The sequence below is a fragment of the Choristoneura fumiferana genome, chromosome 6, assembly GCF_025370935.1.
Source record: "Choristoneura fumiferana chromosome 6, NRCan_CFum_1, whole genome shotgun sequence".
Classification (NCBI taxonomy): Eukaryota; Metazoa; Arthropoda; class Insecta; order Lepidoptera; family Tortricidae; genus Choristoneura; species Choristoneura fumiferana.
In genome coordinates, this window is record NC_133477.1 from 353,901 (window position 1) to 374,574 (window position 20,674).

General features: G+C 40.9%; 3 protein-coding genes across 3 annotated transcripts in view; 2 read left to right on the forward strand and 1 right to left on the reverse strand.

The window, feature by feature from the left end:
• LOC141428783 (uncharacterized) overlaps positions 1 to 20,674 on the reverse strand; it is a gene marked incomplete in the record, with an annotated part of 528,375 nt that overhangs the window by 233,278 nt on the left and 274,423 nt on the right.
• On the forward strand, positions 8,083 to 10,484 carry LOC141428770 (ecdysone oxidase-like). Its single transcript, XM_074088777.1, has 3 exons — positions 8,083 to 8,299; positions 8,440 to 8,573; positions 8,692 to 10,484. Exons 1-3 carry the CDS (start codon positions 8,188 to 8,190, stop codon positions 10,183 to 10,185), a joined length of 1,740 nt encoding a protein of 579 aa, XP_073944878.1. The 5' UTR covers positions 8,083 to 8,187; the 3' UTR covers positions 10,186 to 10,484.
• On the forward strand, positions 17,002 to 19,231 carry LOC141428460 (uncharacterized). The gene is made up of 2 exons (XM_074088455.1): positions 17,002 to 18,947; positions 19,078 to 19,231. The coding sequence occupies exons 1-2, from the start codon at positions 17,190 to 17,192 to the stop codon at positions 19,153 to 19,155; spliced, it is 1,836 nt and encodes a 611-aa protein (XP_073944556.1). The 5' UTR covers positions 17,002 to 17,189; the 3' UTR covers positions 19,156 to 19,231.

Consider the following 20,674-nt stretch of genomic DNA (forward strand, 5'->3'; position numbering starts at 1 on the left):
GGTTTGGGTTGGGTTCAGTTTGTTTAAATAACCATTATCAGGTTTCATCGGTCAGTTTATTTCATTCACATAATATGTATGTATGTTGTATTCAATAATTAATTGGTTATGTTTAAATAGTAGTAATAGCATAGTGATCTAATGCAGTTAATTCAATAAGGAATGCATTCCAGAGTCTGTTATTACAGCTCGGGTTACATTGCGCACCTAATACTTGCAAGTAGGTAACTAAATAAGGTGATCGCAGTGATCAGTTTTATGCAATGTAAGGTTTTGGAGAATACGAAATTGTATGGTTTATTTATATAAGTACAGTTAGCTACATTTTCTTTAGGTATGATGTAAATGTACATGAACTCGGATTTGACATACAATTTATAGGATGTGACGAAAGATTTTGAATGATGATAAAATGAAGCTAAGAAGTTTTACGAATTTAAGAATGTTTATAAATATGAAAGGAAGTAGAAAGTATCGAAATGAATAGAAAAATTATGATGGTAAAACATATGGAAGTTTTTTTTGTTACTAAATATTTACTCAAATTACGTTTAACATTTTTTTTTACAAGATTACATTACAGTTAAATATAATTTTATTATAAAATTCTACTTTTGTTCCACTGTAGTAGGTACAGTCGGGTAATAAGGAAGATAATAAAAAATAATTTAATTTAGGTAACTGGACTGATCATCCGGCACTTATTTTAAATTATTACTTTAAATTGTACTTTTTCAAAAACCATGCAAGCTTAGATACCGATGTCATTTAATAGGTAAAGTCAGATGCAATTAATTGAGAATACAGTTTTTATGTTTGGATTTTTTTAATGAAAATTATACAGAATATATTTTATGTTTAGGATTGATTGTTTTTAGATGTGATTACGAAAAGATGTGATGTAATATAGAGAAGGCAATTGAATAAGTTTTTTTTTTAAGAGTAGGAGATGTTTAGCTTTGATAGTGTTATTTTATTATAGTGTTTTGGAAAACGGAAGTGATTAAGTTTTTCAACGAGCGATTAGTTTGGCCAACTAAGAGTTATTGAAATTCTTATGAGCTGACGTTTCAACAGGTATGCGTATACAGATAGGTTTTGAATGGTATTTTAGAGAAGGATAGAATAATACAGAGGATTATCTAAATGCCATGAAATGGCATGTCAGCAAGGTCTGCCAGGGTACAAGGACAGGCACGGAATCCTTGCAATCTGACCATAAGGCGGTCGAGTTATCACTTGTGGAGACGCTTGGACACATGGAGTGTAATTAAGTATGGAATGTGTTAAAAGAACTGCCTGTATAAAGTAATGTATAAAAAGTATAAGTATAAAAATATTAGTGCGCACTTAAATAAATAAAGCCTTGTACCCTGAAAAAAATGAAATAAATGTGAGTAATGCCGGCCGGCGAAATAAAAATGTGCTGCAGACCTTGCAGGTAAGTTATGCATTAGTTGCAAACTGCCAATATAATTATTAATAAGATATAATAAATAAGAATATGTGAAAAGAAATGACGTCTTAATTAAATAAAGTAAATAAATGAAGTAAATGAATAAATAAAGTAAAGTTTGAGTAAAGTAAATGAATATAAATATAAAATATATAAATGCGCTAAGACTAATAAAATGTTTAATACAAGACAAGACACACGTGAAAAAAAAAGGTACCTAGGACTAGACAAATTTAGTACGTACAAGTGCACAGTAATGATAAGAGAGTACTTTCGTTTATATGATATACATTAAGATTTCGTAGTTTTATTAGCGTTCTTTTATCTACATAGTTCTCTTGTTTTTTATTTTACTTGATGATATGATAATGTTTACTTTACCCTCATTTCCTTTTTTTAATTAATTTCTCAGTAAGCCCAATATATTGTGTCGTTAGGTTTTTTTTTTACAGCCAGTTTTTGGTTTGCTATTTGTTTTGTGTAACGTTACTTGATGGTGTCAAATTGATTGCAAGATTGCAATATTCAAAATTGTTTTTTTCCTTGAATGTACCTATTTTAACTCTGATTTTTCTTGAATATTTTAACTTTGGCATTGTAGTAAAAAAAAAAATACATTTGAAGTATATAAAAAAAAATACGTATCATATTTAAAGTTCAGTATGTATTTTTTTTATCTAAGGGGGAAGGTGTAGTGTGCACTCACACACCTCCACTCCATCCCTTTATATATCATGTACTCTTAGGCTTAAGTTCTCATTAATAAACTACTCTTTAACCGAGCTACACGTTTCCTTAACGCCCAACACCACATTATTATCACTGATAGAATCCATTTTAACCGACTTCGAAAAAAGGAGCAGTTTATTTGGAGCAATTTGGCTGCTTTTTAGAGCAAATAATTTGCGCCGTGCATCGTTACTGATCCGGGAGTAGAAATGTATTGATTTTGAACTATCTGGACGTCCAGAAATCTTTCTATCCCAAATTGTATTAGTTGTCTCCATAATCCACCATAAGCGGGTGTGTGACGTGCTTGGTTGACGGAAAGAACCATTTAGGTCCAATTTGGAGTAAATATTGTTATTTAATTTAACCTTGTGTGTCACATTAGGTGAACAATGCGCCATCCGCTGCAGCTGAGTCCACAGCGCTGCCCGCTTCCAATCCTTTGTGGCGCTCCAACATTGACCTGTAAAAAGTAATGAAAGATTTATAGCTGGGAGACTAGCACTCGTGACAAGCTTTGCTCGCTGTTTGCTTAGCTGTTACGAAACTAGATTATGTTTGGAAATAGGGTTCTTAAAAGAGGTCGCGTGCGTAATTACGGCGATTATAGGCAGCCTTCACATAACCTAACCTATGATAGGTTTAATGCAATAAAAACAGTACGTTTCTTCTTTTAATAATATATTAAGACATTTATTATTGGATGAAGATGATACCACGTGTTTCAACATTAATGAATGTTCTTAAGAACTTAGAACGATGTTTGATCCTTTCTTCACTTGGGCATCCGCCGCGAGAATTTGCCGTGGCTTACGTTTATGAAGAAAAACAAATAACACCAAAAAAGTTATCGCTGAAAGATATTGTCGGCGATGGTTTCTTATTAGCAGTTCCTAAACTCAGAAGAACTGTAGAAAAGAGAGCTAACAAGGAAGTTTGGATCCCCCGGTTATCATTGGAAGATGCTGGTGCCACAGACCAACATTAAAAGATCTCTAATTTACGAGATTTTAGGGTTAATAAGCTGTGTTTTTACCCGACTGCCCGAAGGAGGGTTTTGTTTTACGGGCGCACGTACGTACGTCTATTTCTTTGGTCTAAATATAAAAATAAAATGTTAGTCAGAAACCGCCCTTAGAGTCTACGGGTGTCCCAAGACCATGCCACATGGAGGGAAAGCATCTTAAATATTATAGATACTTAGACGACTTTACTGAAAAGAGACTTCAATTTGATTTTAAAAACAATTTTAACTGCATTCTAAGATTTTTGAACAATGTTTCAACCGGGAATCGACCTGCGAAATGGATTTTTTTACGTGACCCGTAATTTTACGACACCGATCAAAAGGCTCAATGGGAAAGATTATTTTTTTCCAAGTAACATAGCATCTTAAATAGAAGGAAGACCATGGATTTCTATATTTACAATTTCAGGACAATGAATACTTAGCCTTTTCTTTCACTGCGCTGTGCTTTTAAATACTGATTTAAACACTATTATAAAGTACCTAATAAGTACCCACTTGAGAAATGAGTACATCATATTATTCCCCTATTAAAAGTAGTTACATCATAAAATAATAACGTGATAAATAAATTGTACCTACTTATTTCTCAAGTGGGTAGACTTATTACTTTGAAAGGTTAAAATCAGTATTTAGAAGCACAGCAGTCAAAGAATAGGCTAATTATTAATTTTCCTGAAATTATAAATGGAAAATTGTATGCTCTTCCTTTTATTTAAGAATAGCTTTTGCCCGTGGCTTCGCCCGCAAGGAATTAGGTTATCGCGCGCAGTTCCTATGTAACATGTATGTATGTAAAGTAGCCTATGTCACTCTTTGGCCCATGAACTATCTCTATGCCAAAAATCATGTCGATCCGTCTCTTAGTTTCGACGTGAAAGACGGACAAACATGCAAACATACAAACACACACACTTTCACATTTATAATATTAGTATGGATGCTGTTACTTGTAAAATAAATAATCATTCCAATTGAGCATTTTGATCGGTATCCTAAAATTACGGTGTCTAAAAAAAATTACCATTTTACGGGTTCGAGTCCCGGTTCAGACAGGCGATTATTCAAAAATCTTTGAATCTGTTATTTTTTTTAAATAAAAATTAAGTCTCCTTTCAGTAAAAAATTGTCTATCTACAATATTTAAGATACTTTCCTTTCATGTGGCATGGTCTTCGGACATCCTGTATGATATTTCAAAATGGCGTCCGCGAAATAAAAGGAGGGGAATCTTTGATTATTGAACAATATGTTCCTATCAAATGTATAAGGTATTATTATATTACTAGCTTTTACCGCGGCTTCGCACGCGTAAACTATTCGGTGTGGTAGCTGCAATTGAAATTTTCGGGATTTTACAAAATTTCCCTGGAAATTTCCAATATTTATATCGTGGTCTTCATTGAGGTTGTGTTGTGAATAACTGTACAACATTCAAGACTCTAAACCCAGTGCTGGAGTTTCAAAAATTTTCCCTATCCAAATTCAAATGCAAAATTCAAATTCGAATCATTTATTCAGTAAATAGGCCGCAATGGGCACTTTTACATCTCATTTTTTAAACTACCAGCGCTTTCGGAAAGACCATCATTGCCAAGAAGAATGCGCCGCAAGAAACTTGGCAGAAAGTCATTTTTTCAAAATAAAATAATTACTAATAAAATACTTAAAAAGTAAAGTATACAATTAAAGAAAAAATACAAAATAATAATAATAATAATACGGGGATGTATGGGGTCCCTTAGTTACAAAACTATCCCGTGGGAATATCGGGATAAAAGTAGCGTACTTATGTGTTATTCCAGACATACGGCTACTTACATCCAAATTTCATGCCTCTAAGCCTAGCGGTTGTTATTTCGTCATTTTATTCCTAGGTATCCGTGGTAATATCGGGTCAAAAAGTCATCTATGTGTTTTTCTAGACATCCAGCTTCCTACATACCAAATTTCATGACTCTAAGCTCAGCGGTTAATATTTCAAGATTTTATCCCTATCCCGATGGAATATCGGGGTAAAAAATAGATTATTTGTTATTCCAGAGGTCCAGCTACCTACATACCCAATTTCATGGCTCTAAGCCCAGCGGTTGTTATTTCGAGATTTTATCCCTATCCCGTGGGAATATCGGGATAAAAATTAGCCTGTGTGTTATTCCAGAGGTCCAGCTACCTACATACCAAAATTCATGGCTCTAAACCCAGTGGTTGTTATTTAGAGATTTTATCCCTAGGTATCCCGTGGGAATATCGAGTCAAAAAGTCCCTTACGTGTTATTCCAGACGTCTAGTTACCTACATACTAAATTTCATGACTCTAATAATAATAATAATCATATTTATTCAGACTTTTCAATCCATTTTGTTAGTAATACATAATCACAAAAAGCTCAGCGGTTATTATTTCAAAATTTTATCCCTATCCCGGGGGAACATCGGGATAAAAAGTAGCCTATGTGTTATTCCAGAGGTCCAGCTACCTACATACTAAATTTCATGGCTCTAAGCCCTGCGGTTGTTTTTTCAAGATTTTATCCCTAGGTATGGTAGGTTGAGGGTTTTGTGTTAAGAACATCATCATCATCATCATCCCAGCCTATTCTAGTTCTGCTGGGCACTGTTGGGCACAGGCGTCCTCTCAGAATTAGAGGGCTTGGACCGTAGTTCCCACGCGGGCCCAATGCGGGATGGGAACTTCACACATACCATTGAATACCTTTGCAGGGTTGTGCAGGTTTCCTCACGAACAACTGTCCAAAATTTCAAGACTAAACCCAGCGTTTGAAATTTCAACATTTTATCCCGTGGGAATATCGGGATAGAAAGAAGACAACTTATGTGTTATTCCAGAAGTCCAACTACCTACTTACCAGATTTCATGACTATAAACCCAGCGGTTGTTATTTCGTTGTTTCCAGATTTTATCCCTATCCCGGGGGAATATCGGAATAAAAAGTAGGCTATGTTTTATTCCATAATTTCCAGCTATCTACATACCAAATTTCAGGGCTCTAAGCCCAGCGGTTCATAGTTCAAGATTTTATCCCTATCCCGTGGGATAAAAAGTAGCCTATGTGTTATTTCAAACGTCCAGCTACCTACTTATCAAATTTCATGACTCTAAGCCCAGCGGTTGTTATTTCGAGATTTTATCCCTATCCCGTGGGAATATCGGGATAAAAAGTAGCCTATGTTTTATTTCAGATGTTCAGCTATCTACATACCAAATTTCAGGGCTCTAAGCCCAGCGGTTATTAGTTCAAGATTTTATCCCTATCCCGTGGGATAAAAAGTAGCCTATGTGTTATTTCAAACGTCCAGCTACCTACTTATCAAATTTCATGACTCTAAGCCCAGCGGTTGATATTTCGAGATTTTATCCCTATCCCGTGGGAATATCGGGATAAAAAGTAGCCTATGTTTTATTTCAGATGTTCAGCTATCTACATACCAAATTTCAGGGCTCTAAGCCCAGCGGTTATTAGTTCAAGATTTTATCCCTATCCCGTGGGATAAAAAGTAGCCTATGTGTTATTTCAAACGTCCAGCTACCTACTTATCAAATTTCATGACTCTAAGCCCAGCGGTTGATATTTCGAGATTTTATCCCTATCCCGTGGGAATATCGGAATAAAAAGTAGCCTATGTTTTATTCCAGATGTTCAGCTATCTACATACCAAATTTCATCCAAATCCGTCCAGCCGTTTCAGCGTGAAAGAGTAACAAACATACTCACTCACTCACTCACTCACTCACTCACTCACTCACTCACAAACTTTCGCATTTATAATATTAGTAGGATGTATATTGGATGTTACCATTTTCACCGGAGCATCAAAAAATATGGAAAAAAACAATTATTATGAATATTATCCTGATGATATCTGGTATGGAGACATTTTGAGACTGAGAAATACTTACATGTTTTATCCCGGAAAATTGTAATGTTCGCGCGGAGGTGTGTGCTATAAACAAATTCGTCACAAACAAGGTCTCGAGCAGAACCTATTCGGTATGAAAAAGTATAGTTTGAGATCCCGCAAAAGGACATAAAATAAGTTTGATTGATCCCGGAAAATGTTGTACTAGTCCTGCTTGCGTGCGATAAACAGTTCTTTGCCAACAAAGACGCCGACAACAATAAGTTAAATAGACCTAAATAAAACAAAATTAACCATATAAAATCATAATTATTTGATAAAACGTTATATAACTTAAGTATATAAAAAACAAACACAGTGCCATACAAAACAAGGAAAAAGCATACCGTTGGTTAATAAGTATAATGTTAACACATTAAGCTTATTGCAAAGGAGGAGGTACGGAATCGCAGTGATGCATCGTATGCGCACCGTTTTTATATCGCATGCCCTCCACACCGCTGCGCAAAATACACGGTGTGGAATCGCAGTGACGTGCCGTAAACGTCACGACTTTTGGTAGAGAGCATGAGACAAAGTCGTGACCAACAGCACCGTTTGTGTATATTAAGCAGAGCGGTGTGGAGAGCATGCGATAAAAACGGTGCGCATACTATGCGTCACTGCGATTCCGTACCGTCACCGTTTTTAAGCAGCGGTTTGGTCCCGGCTGATTGATACAATGATTTATCTAGAACACATACTTTTAATATGCGCAATATGTATGTAGGTGTTAGCATAGATATTAGTGTATCTAATGTGTGGAATAGTTAACAACAATACTTGTTAATGTGCGTGCACAGCCTGCGTGAACAGGCGTAATTAACGACGCAAACAAACGAAAGAATAACCTAATTTAGCAGCTGTTTAATTGGAGCCAAATTAAGCCCCGCCGTACAGTATTTAAGCAAACCCGCGATGGAGCGCAGCGCCACTCTTGTGGGGTACTCGGCCAATTACGCGCTACCAATTAACAACCATCGCTTGAAACATCATCATACTTCAGTCATAACCTATCCTTCTGTGTATTGAAAAGAAGTGAAAGAAGCCCAAAATGTGGCCGTCGTTTCTCCGCGCGGCGCAGGTGGCGCCCCTGAAGAAGTTCGTACAAGCCGTGCTGGCGGCGCTCGCGCTTACCAGCCTGCAGCCGCAGCCCCGCGTGCCCGGTAAGGACCCCACACATTCCTTGCCAAATACAAAATCTTTACTTCATAGAGTTTAAATCAGCACTACTAGTATTTATTTAAGTAGCGAAGCACTGGTTGCTACAAACAAACTACCATAATAAGAGACGTTTGGCCGGCAGATGGTGCCGTTTACGACTTCATCGTGGTGGGAGCCGGGACGGCGGGCGCCATCGTCGCCACCAGGCTGGCGGAGGACCCCTCGCAACGCGTGCTGCTGGTGGAGGCCGGCGGGCCCGCGCCGGCGCAGTCCGAGGTAACAGCTAACAACTCTTGTATTATTTCACAGCTTAGTATATAGACGCATAGTTTCACGATCTCCGGATTCAAAATTACCGCCGCAAAAGCGTTAGTTTTATTTCGTTTCGTTGCAGATACCCGGCTTGTTCCCTCTGATAGCGGGATCCGAGTACGACTGGCAGTACGAGGCGTACACGGCGCTCAACGTGCTGCGCGCGCAAAAGGGCAAGGTGCAGCTGGAGCGCGGCAAGCTGCTGGGCGGCTGCAGCAGCGCCAACTACATGCTGCACGCGCTCGGCAGCCGCGCCGACTACGGCCCCTGGGTCGCCGCCGCCGGGCCCCTCTGGCAGTGGGAGCACGTCTGGCAGCATCTCAAAAAGTTCGAGGCCGTGCAGGACCAAAATATACTGAACTCCCACTACGGACACCTCCGAGGCATGGACGGCGAGGTCAAGGTCACGAGACAGGTTCATCGGGATTACACCCTTAAATACTTCCAGGCTATCTTCGAGATGGGACAAAAGATCTCGCACGACTACAATTCGTGCCCGCAGCCGTCCTTCTCCGAAGGCCAGTACACGATTTTCGAGGGCGAGCGCCAGAGCACCGCCGCGACGTACCTCGCAGCACACCACCCCAACCTGGACGTGCTGACCCACACGAGGGTCTCCCGGGTGCTTTTCGACGAGAACAAAGTCGCTGTCGGCGTCGAAGCTTTGACCAAAGATGGCTCCAAATCGACCTTCAGAGCTAGAAAAGAAGTCATACTGTCAGCGGGAGCGATAAACACTCCGCAGATCCTGATGCTATCGGGGATCGGACCTAAGCGGCACCTCGAGCAGTTCGACATCGACGTGATCTCGGACCTGCCCGTGGGAGAGAACCTCCAAGACCACATCTTGGTCCCGCTTCTGCTCACGGACGACAACACTACGCGACCGGACCCGACCACAATCTTCGAGTTTCCGGCGCCCACGATAGTAGGATTCGCCGCCTTGAACGAGACGCAGTCGCAACCCGACTACGAGGTGATGAGCTACCCGTTGGTTCGCGGGTCGAAGGTGATGCTGCTGATGTGTAGCGGGTTCGGCCTGCGTGACGAGATCTGCGACCGCTTCGACGCCGCCGCCGCCGGGAACTCGACGCTGCTCGCCAGCATCGTGCTGCTGCACCCGGAGTCGCGCGGCCGCGTGCGCCTGCACAGCTCCGACCCGACGCACCCGCCCAGCATCTACATGGGCTACTACGACAACCCTGTGGATCTGGAGCGCCACACCGCGTACACCGAACACTTCTTGCGAATTTTGAACACTACGCATTTCAAACGAGTGCGCTCGGAGGTCGTGAACGTGGAGTTGGAAGAGTGCGCTCTCGAGGAGTTCGGGAGTCACGAGTACTGGTCGTGCTACGCGCGGCACATGGCGACGACACTGTTCCACCCGGTGGGCACGGCGCCGCTGGGCGCGGTGCTGGGCCCGCGGCTGCGCGTGCGCGGCGCCGCCTGTCTGCGCGTGGTGGACGCGGCCGCCATGCCCACACTGCCCAGCGGCAACACCAACGCGCCCGTCGCGCTGCTGGCTGAGCACGCCGCTCTGCTCATCAAACAGGATTACGGCATCGAACACTAGATAGCGATACTCATGACGAGGAAGCAAATAACTTTTAGTAAGAGGAATAGATATGTCACTGGACATAAAAACGCCACCGGCATTGGGCTAACAAGCCAGTTATTTATGTTCCTGTTCAGTGTTGAACGAATAATCAACTCAAAAAAAACAGCCACTACGAGTAAGTATTAAAACCTATGAAGGCACAAATTACATGAATCTTGAAATAAGTAGGTACACTTTTTCTTTGGGCATTCGTGTATGACACTTGTCTCATTCACAGCCAGATAGACGCAACGTTACGAATACAACCGGATTGATAACCTTTTACTTATTCAAAATTTGTTTCACACATAAATTCGTTAAATTAAATAGCGCTGAGTTTGCTTCATCATCATCCCAGCCTATATACGTCCCACTGCTGGGCACAGGCCTCCGCTCAGAACAAGAGGGCTCGGGCCGTAGTTCCCACGCGGGCCCAGTGCAGATTGGGAACTTCACACGCACCATTGAATTGCTTCGCAGGTTTGTGCAGGTTTCCTCACGATGTTTTCCTTCACCGCAAAGCTCGTGGTAAATTTCAAATGTAATTCCGCACATGAATTTCGAAAAACTCAGAGGTGCGAGCCGGGGTTCGAACCCACGACCCTCTGCTAGAGGCAATAGAACCACTAGGCCACCACGGCTTCTCATTGAAATTACAATATTTATCTTCCCTTGAGCATAATCATCGTAAACATAAAATCAGTAGCAGCGACCGAATGCTGGGATTACCGGGCTGCTCTTTGCTCTCAATCCTACCACACGACCAATGTCTACATTACACACTCTGAAATTCATCCCATTCTTCTTTGTTTCACATAAATAAGCCGGGTTGAGTAAGTAAATACGCCACGTCCTTGACAGTCCTTGTAGCGCGAAAATGAAAATCCATTATCTGGTTGACGCGCTAAAAGGTTGGAGTCTAGTTTTAGGGTAAGTAGGCAGGTAGGTACTGGGATTTAGCAATTGAAAGATGGACGGATAAGTACTGTAGCGTTAGTATAATATGGGCCCATTTGCCATCCTTCTAGTACAGAACGTATTTATCTTAGCTTATTTAAGAATATTTCTTCGTTAAATCAATAGGTTATAATAATAATAATAAGCCATTTATTTCGGACAGAATCCATAGAGCCTAGTTATTGTGCCAGATATAGTTTTAGAAGCTCTCCTAAGGCACTTTTCTCACCGCCAGCGAGGAAACGATTGGCTATCGACTATTTTCTCGCTCAAGAAACGAACAAAAGATATAAGATCCTGTGTGAGTAAAAGAGACACATATATTAATAGTTGATCGCTGGCTGTTCACACTGTCGGCGAGAACTCGCTCTTACAATTTTTGTCGCAGCGACAAGAGCTATAAAACTCGCTGAGCTATAAAACTAGCTCAGCGATGTCAGCTTGGCGGCCGCCCCGCACGAGCGAGTCGAGTGGAGCGAGTAATGGCCCGTCGCACTCGAACACTCGCTTACAGCCAGCGACAAAACTACACTCGCTTCTCGCTGCTCACCCACTCGTTCCTAGTTACTCGCTCTACTCGCTTCTCGCTCATCGTCGGCGGTGGGACAAGTGCCTTAAGGTAAGTAGGCAGGATTTAGCAATTGAAAGATGGACGGATAAGTACTGTAGCGTTAGTATAATATGGGCCCATTTGCCATCCTTCTAGTACAGAACGTATTTATCTTAGCTTATTTAAGAATAGTTATTGTGCCAGTTATAGTTTTAGAAACTCTCCTAATTCCTGCCGTTGCCGTGGACGCGTGAAACTAGTTCGGCGTCTTCCTGTTACTACATAAGTAAGACTACGTGGGCGATACAATATGCAGGATGCTTTCTTGTGATTCGGTAACATTTATTTGTGATGATGGAGTCGGATGAGTGAAAAAAACAAAAATAGGAAATATGGAGTAGGTAAAGATAAAGATATTAATATTTATCATTATACCTACACAGAAACGTTAGGTATTTTATTGTACTTACATCTCTCTTTTTATTAGTTTCTGCAAAATGAACGCATTCGGCAAATGAAAGGAAACGGAGTGGCATGAGAGCCGACAGCACAGAATAAGTAATAGTGCTACCGTACCTACAGCTTTATAAAACGGTTCCCATTTTGTATGTAATTTTATGAATGTTATTTTTACCAGCTAAATCAAATTGAACCCGCTTCCTATGGTTGGATTGACTTGAAATTTGATACAATTACATATCTTATCTACACGTTGCACTTTGCTCCCTCTCGTCAGGGAGGAAAAGTTACTTTTCTGAAGGAGAGGTGTACAGGTGGTAGGACCTTGTGCAAGGTCCGCCCGGATTGCTACCACCATCTTGATCGCTAATCCTGCCGTGAAGCAGCAGTGCTTGCGGCTTGTGGAGAGTAAGACAGCCGGTGCAATTACTGGCACTTGAGGTATCCCATCTTAGGCCTCTAGGTTGGCAACGCATCTGCAATACCCCTGGTGTTGCAGATGTTTATGGGCGGTGGTAATTCTTACCATCAGGAGACCCACATGCTCGTTTGCCATCCAGTCGAATAAAAAAAATTAAAAATAGTTATTTATGTCGCCCAGCGGCCCAGAGGCCGTATTGCCTAACGTTGGCGCTCACGATCGCAATCAAATGACAGATACGTTAGGCGATACGGCCTCTGATCCAGCATACATACGAACTTTACGAGCATTTTTTGACTTCTCAGTGAATAATATTTCTTACCTGACGTCAACTTGCGTGTTTAAGCGGAGCGTTCCTCCTGAAAACCAGAGAAGCCTTTTGTTAAGTTTTTTACCTGTTCTTCTCACAGTAGGAGATACAAACCGCGGTCCACATGACGACATGACGGCCGGTTGACGCGGGTACCCCTTTGTACCGGCATCGCGGCATCGCGCGGGCTCGAGGGGCTCGGGTAACAAAAAGGTGAAGTTTTTGTTATCAACACACCTTCATAACGATGCTGTCATGTCATGAAGGAATATTAAAATTGTGTAAGTAGTTAAAAGTCCAATGTTCAGCAGTCTGGGTGAGTTGCCCTTTATTTCGCATAACATTAATTGACATAAATTTGAAATCGCATTAACTACTTTGCCATGACATGATTGTGAATTACTTTAGCATAATAATGAATCTGTATAATTAAAACTACTTAAATATAACTATAACCTTGTCATAAAATAAATTTGTTAATTTAATCAAGTAGGTTAGCTATTCAGATAACCACATTCAATTTGGGTTCGATTCCCATCTGGAGAGCTAGAAAATCTTATTCATTTGCCTCAAAAAATATACTTATAGGAACTATAATTTACCTATCTATTCTTTCTTTGGTATAACATAGGAGAAACAACTGAAGCAGATAGATATTTTATTTGGAATAAATGGCCGTATAGCCAACTCCGTCGGGCCGCTTGGCGCGCGGCCAGCACAGCCAGGCCGGCTAGCACAACCTGCGCAGCGCGCTTGTTGCAGTCTCTAGGTACCTGACTATAGCCATACTAATGTTAGGACCTATTCCTCATGACTTTGTCTGTGGACAAAAGTCATATATCGCTCGCCTGCAAGAACTATACAAATAGATCCGGGATAAAAAACATTCTATGTCCTTTTTAGAATCTCAAACTATCTCCATATCATATTTCCAGACGACGTAATTTTTGAGAATTCTCGTCAGAATTTAGTAAGAACTCTTGAGTTTCAGTTCAACAACCGAATCTTAACTAAACAAACAGGACAAGCTAAAGAAAAGCTTGTAATAAAAGAGATAAGTGCAATCCAGTGCCAGTCGTGCTAGCCGCGCGGTGCCGCCTCGCATTTGCATGCAATTCCGCTTCGATTCAATGCACCCCCCGCAGGGGCCTGAGGGTGCTCCGAGATAAACGAGAGGTGCACCCGCAGCGAGTGAGGCCACGCGAGGCACCGGATGACGCGCTGCCGAGAGGAGCGACGCGGCGACGGGAATGGAAACAGTTTACAAATAGCACATCTTTTATGTGTGAAAACGATGTCGACACTAGCGGAAATGTGCATTTTAAAGCCCAAAGCACCGGCGACAGGCTCAAACAAAAATACACGCGTTTTCGCAGAGATACTTACGTTGCCAGTATTCCCAAAATCCGCACAAAGCGTTTTCGCTCTTCGTTCATCAACCGCACAGCAAAAGAGTGGAATTCCCTGCCTGCGACTGTGTTTCCTGAACACTACAATTGGACCGCTTTCAAGTCTAGGGTGAATGAGCATTTACTAGGCAAGCGTGCTCCATCGTAGGCCTCATCCTCGCTTTCCATCAGGCGTGATTATGGCCAAACGCAAGCCTACATTGTATAAAAAAAAGATAAGAAAGACCAAGCTAAATCTATTGTTCGACCTCAAAGCACCCCACATTGCAAATGTCATTGAAGTTGTTAGAGCCGTTTCCGAAATGCCCGAAATATATAAATATACGGTTTAGGAATTACTCCTTTAAAAGTATTAACTAAATAGATATTTCGTAAACGAGGCCCTGAACCAAACAGGTTTCCGAAAATTTATACTCCAATATTTTGAAAGGTCTATTCAACGACATCCCATACCATGGGGCAGAAGAAAAAAATCCTTCCTATAGTTACTTTGAAATACTTTTTTCAGTGTTATATTATACACCCATTTGAAATTGCAATTTTGAGCTAAACCGCGGACAGACACGCCGACGTCTGACGGACATGGTAAAACTATTCTAAAAGTTCTATTTTTGCCACTTCGACTACGAAACCCTAAAACTAGTCGACTACAAGGTTCATAAATCTGATAAATCTACCTGTCATCCAACACATAAGTATCAAAACAAAGTCTTGCAACATTGCATCATACGAAACATTAACATAGTGTATATCAAAGTTGATCTCGTAGTTTGTAACCGGCTCCAGTAACCGCGCCGGATTAAGCGCCGCCACGCTGTCTCGCATTTCGCGCCCTGGCAACGGCCACGACCCAATTCCCCTGCTGAGCTGAAGATGAAGACAGGAGGGAGGGGTTGACTTGAGACAGCATTCGTGGCGAGACTGAAGGATTTAAAGTTGAATAAGTATTCACCTAACTAGATCGAAAAAAATACCTATCCAAGCAACGATACCCCGCACTATGGGAGGTTTCACAGTGACGCTTTCACCAGCGCGCTCTTGGATTTGGTACAAAATTCACAAAATTTAGGTTAGGTTAGGTTTGTCCCCTCACGCGCGTGACAGATGGCTCCCCCTCCTGGCAGGTGGAGCTGCAGAGAGACTCATAGCTCAGCGTCAAGCGTGCTCGGCGCCAGCAGCTCCGGCGCCATAGTCGGCAATAATACTCGGGAACTAGACGTGTCGGTATATCTTCGGTCATATCTTCGGTATGGTTTTTTGCTCGTGTCAAAGTCAGCTGTTCAAACTTGTGGTGGCCATTTTGTGACTTAGCAGGGAGATAAAGGAGGGTCTACGGTCCTCAACTTTAGCAGAGCCTTGATCGACTGATTAGCGCTAACAGACGTTTATGAATCATGTTTTTTAGCATCGGGCCTTCAAGGAGCCTTCAAGGAGGCTCTAACTTTTTATGAATAAGCCTGTTAAATTCTTGGCAGCATCCCAAGGATCCCTGAAATTAGAGACATAGTGAGCTGGAGCGCGGTAACATAATTTCATACATATGTATGAGCGCGGCGCCGTATCGATAATTACACGAAAAATGAGCCCCGGGCGCCGCGCCGCGCACTCCGCATCGATATATCGGCATTGATTGCACGGGTGTCGTAGAAATAGGTGCTGAATGTATCGACATAGCGAATATCCTATCGAATGTACTTATCGCAAATATTTTTTTAAAATCTTAACTAATATTGTAAATACGAAAGTGAGTTAGCTTGATTGTTTGTTAATCGTTGACGCTTAAATTACTGAACCGATCGTAATGATGACATGGAAATAGTTTAACATACCGCAATGAGAAGGAAATAGGATAGTTTTTTTTTTATTTCGCGCTAAAAAGTGCTAAACGAATTATCTGCGGGATAGACAGTTTGTTTTTAAATGTTCCAATATAAAATAATAAGGTTGCAGCCATCACTCATCATCATCATTATATCATCAGCCCAAAGACACCCTACCATTGCCCAAGATTCAAAAACTAAATAATATGTAAACTTATTATTCTATTCAATAGTCTACCACACTTTGCCGCCTTATTGTTACTTTGTACCTGCGATATCAAACCTAACGTTACCTTTTTTAGTTTAATAAACTACTACTACTTATTAGTACAAAGTAACAATAAGAACCTGACTACGAAGCTTGAGGTCCCGGGTTCGATTCCCGTGTCGGGGCAGATATTTGTATGAAAAATACGAATGTTTGTTCTCGGGTCTTGGGTGTTTACTATGTATTTAAGTATGTATCTATCTATATAATTATATTTATCCGTTGCTTAGTACCCATAACACAAGCTTTGCTAAGCTTACTTTGGGACTAGGTCAATTGGTGTGAATTGTCCCGTGATATATTTTTTTTTTAAAGTGTGGTAGACTATTGAATAAAATAATAAGTTTACATATCATTTAGTTTTTGAATCTTTATCTACCAATCGTAGACCAAACCATTTCAGTAACAAATTATGTACGATTGGATATTGATTTGCTAAATACGGCGCCAAGTTTAGAATGTGATTTCGCACATAACTTCCGAAATATAATGAGGTGCAAGTCTGGCTTGAAACTAACTCCTTGAGAGGTCTTGGCTACCACGACGTCTACATACATTTGAATTATAAGTATTAAAACTAGGTTATGAATGGTGTCGCGGACATGTGTCTATGCTTTGTACATTTTTAAATCTGTAGTTGCTTAGCGACAACTATTAGTGAGAAAAAAAGGAATAAATAATATGGAATAAAATCCAGCTTTTTCACATGGCGACCGTGTAAATAGAAAAATATTAAAATATTAAAAAGTAAACAGAATTAATACTGACGCGCAAAATAAATAAATAATGGAGGCTTTAAAACGAAAAAGAACCCAATTCCGCCGAGATTTTACCCGGGCAGCTGACGCCCTTGAAGAAGCTTTTCAAAAGCACAAGGACGAGCAGGATACCATTTCTTCTGTGGAGGGTGAATTTTGCAGGCTCTCTGATTGCGCAGAAGAGCTGTTTGCTTGCGAAATATCTTTAAGGGATCTTTGGTGCGAGAGTGAGGACTTCGATGAGACAGCATACGAACACGACCAAGATAGAGCTGCACAATATAAAGCACGATGGTCAAAGCTGAAGGCCAAATATCAAAACTTGAGCAAATCCAAGAAAGATTCCGACGATGCTAGCTCACTAAAGTCTGCAAAATCTACGATGAAACGTTCGCAAGAGCGTAAGGTGAGGATCCCCAAGTTAGAAATAACAAAATTCAATGGAGAAGTAAAGAAGTGGTTGATGTTCTGGGGCCAGTTTATGAAAATCGATGAAGACCCAGACATCAACGATTCTGACAAGTTCCAATACCTACTCCAATCTATGGAACCTCACTCTAGCGCCAGGCAGCTTGTGGAGAGCTACCCACCCAGCGGTAAGAACTACAAGAAAGCCTTAGAATCTCTCAAGTCTAGATTTGCGCGAGACGACGTCTTGATAGAGACTTACGTAAGAGGACTACTAGCATTGATGCAAGAAAAAGGGCAACGACCATCTAATACCAAGGAGCTACCGGCGCTATATGACAGCCTACAAACACATTTGCAAGCCCTCGAAACTTTAGGTGTCACAAAAGATAAATACGCGTCAATTTTGTTTCCGATGGTAGAGTCTGCCCTACCAGATGAAATACTTAGGGCATGGAACCGGTACCGAGCTGCTGATAACAAAATCGGCAATGATTTGTCAAGGCTCGTCGATTTCCTCAGATTAGAAGTGGAATCAGAAGAGAGGATCCAGTTGGCTCATCAAGGTACTATTCATAACTCCATTACTGATCCTAAAGTACCTACATGCTGTTTTGTCGCCGAAACAAAACCAGAGAACCACAAAATTATATCTCCTGTGTGCATCTGGTGCGACAAGGACACGCACTGCACTGCAGAGTGTCATAAAGCAGCGAAAATGACACTCGAACAGAGAACAGAGTTTATTAAAGCTAAGAAAGCGTGTTTAATCTGTTTGAGGTCTAATCATACTGCTAAACGATGCAAGAGCTTCCCTAAGTGCCTGTTTTGTAAAAAACGTCATTCGGTTTTGATGTGTCCTGATATGAGCGAACAAAGTACCTGCAAGAACAAAACAGAACCTGAAAAATCCAATAATTTACACTGCGAGTTGAAGTCTACCACCTTATTGCAAACAATAGTCGTGCAAGTTGTATCAAACGACGGCAAGAAGTTCGTTCGCGCGCGTGCACTCATAGATAGCGGTGCACAAAGGTCGTATGTACGCAAGGACCTTGTTGAAAAGTTAAACTTAAAGCCGGCGAGAAAAGAGTCTATAACACACTGTCTGTTTGGCGGAAAAGAAGAAAATACGGAAGAACGTCAAATTTACGAAATTTCTGTCAGAAGTCTGACAAATGACTTTGAAATGAAATTATCAACAGTGGAACAGAAAAACATTTGTGGATTTTTGCCGAAAATTAAGTCTGATGAAATAATTCAACATCTACTAAAACGTAAAATTATATTGACTGACACGACTGACTCTCCTGACGACGTTCAACTATTGATAGGTGCCGATTTTGCGAGTTTATTGTTGACTGGTGAATTCGTTCATGTAAGTAGTACTTTGACTGCAATCAAAACCAAAATGGGCTGGACAATTCAAGGTCCTTTGACGGGAATTTATAGCTCGTTAGTTAATACAACAACTATGGTTCATTGTCTGTCTCGTATTAACATTTCAGATCTGTGGAACTTACGAACGCCGACTAAACGTGACAAAGATACAATTGACGACTTATTCGGTTCCGACAAGGGTTTAGAGGCAATGACTACCACACGCTCTGGACGAGTCGTGAGACCGTCAAGTAGGTTCAAAGACTTCAAGACTTAATTAAGTTTTGATATTCTTATATTATTTTGAACTATTTAATTGGACTAAGTTTTCGGCAAAATGTTTAGTTCGTTATGTATGTTATTATTTTGTATTTATGTTCTTAAGCTTCCGCTTACTTTTGCCGGGGACTGTCGCGGACATGTGTCTATGCTTTGTACATTTTTAAATCTGTAGTTGCTTAGCGACAACTATTAGTGAGAAAAAAGGAATAAATAATATGGAATAAAATCCAGCTTTTTCACAAATGGTTATGAATGCTGCAGCCGCAGGCTCACGGTGGATGCAGGCCGCAACTAGAGGTCTATGGGGGAGGCTGTGTCCAACAGTCGTATTTAAGGCCGGCAGCGGACTATTGATTGACTGCTTGTATGTTTTCCTCCCTCAACCAATAGTGAAAATCTCAAGACTGCTCAAGAGGATCACGCGGGCAGACATTTGAATAAGATTATGATTGGTTTTTTGGAATCTTTTTGTATTTTTTATTTCAATTCCAAATTTTACTTTTACGGTCATCCCGTAAAACCGAAATTGAAAATACAAACTGAAATATAGATGCACAGAAAAAACAGAAAAATAAGACCATCACTGGGAATCGAACCCAGGTCCTCGGTAATCCGTACCGCGTGCTATACCGCTACACCACTGATGGTCAACGGTACCGACACGAATTTCCCTATGCACCTCATATCTCAGCTTGTGTTTCTTACTTAGTCACTTAAGCAGCGACGCTAGCGACATCTATGCCGTAAGCCCTCAAACTTTTTCGGCATTCCTTTGGAACTAACCGCTCACCCGGACAAGAGATATCGTTTCTAAGCAATCAAATTATGATTGGTTTTTTGGAATCTTTTTGTATTTTTTATTTCAATTCCAAATTTTTACTTTTACGGTCATCCCGTAAAACCGAAATTGAAAATACAAACTGAAATATAGATGCACAGAAAAAACAGAAAAATACACGGTACGGATTACCGAGGACCTGGGTTCGATTCCCAGTGATGGTCTTATTTTTCTGTTTTTTCTGTGCATCTATATTTCAGTTTGTATTTTCAATTTGAATAAGAGCACATCGAAAAGAAATCGCTAACAAAAGCGCGTTTTGACAAACGACGCGAAGGGCGCCGCGCGCCACCGCCACGCCGTTTCAATTTTGGTCGCGTTGCTCGAGCTCGCCATTTATTTGATTATACTTATACAATGTAATATTAAAAAAGAAGCGGCATTGTTAGAAAACTACTCAGAATGAAAACGACAAGGTGTTGCCGCGAACCCAGAATATTCCATATTTGCCGCATAACTTACCTCTGATAGCTTTTCATAGAGCCGACGGACGGACAAGGCGAAACTATGAGATAGCTTTCTATTTAACCTCAACCTAAACCCATTCACTGTTAAAAATAAAGGATAGTTCTTCATCCGAGGAACCTGAAAGTCAGTATTATAAT

Excerpts from the sequence above, each read along its gene's own strand:
- LOC141428460 (XM_074088455.1), top strand. The coding sequence starts at position 17,190 with ATGGAGGCTTTAAAACGAAAAAGAACCCAATTCCGCCGAGATTTTACC. Across the intron at positions 18,948-19,077 it reads TGACTGGTGAATTCGTTCAT|ATCTGTGGAACTTACGAACG; the intron begins GTAAGTAGTACT and ends TTAACATTTCAG.
- LOC141428770 (XM_074088777.1), top strand. The coding sequence starts at position 8,188 with ATGTGGCCGTCGTTTCTCCGCGCGGCGCAGGTGGCGCCCCTGAAGAAG. Across the intron at positions 8,300-8,439 it reads GCCGCAGCCCCGCGTGCCCG|ATGGTGCCGTTTACGACTTC; the intron begins GTAAGGACCCCA and ends TTTGGCCGGCAG. Across the intron at positions 8,574-8,691 it reads CCGCGCCGGCGCAGTCCGAG|ATACCCGGCTTGTTCCCTCT; the intron begins GTAACAGCTAAC and ends GTTTCGTTGCAG.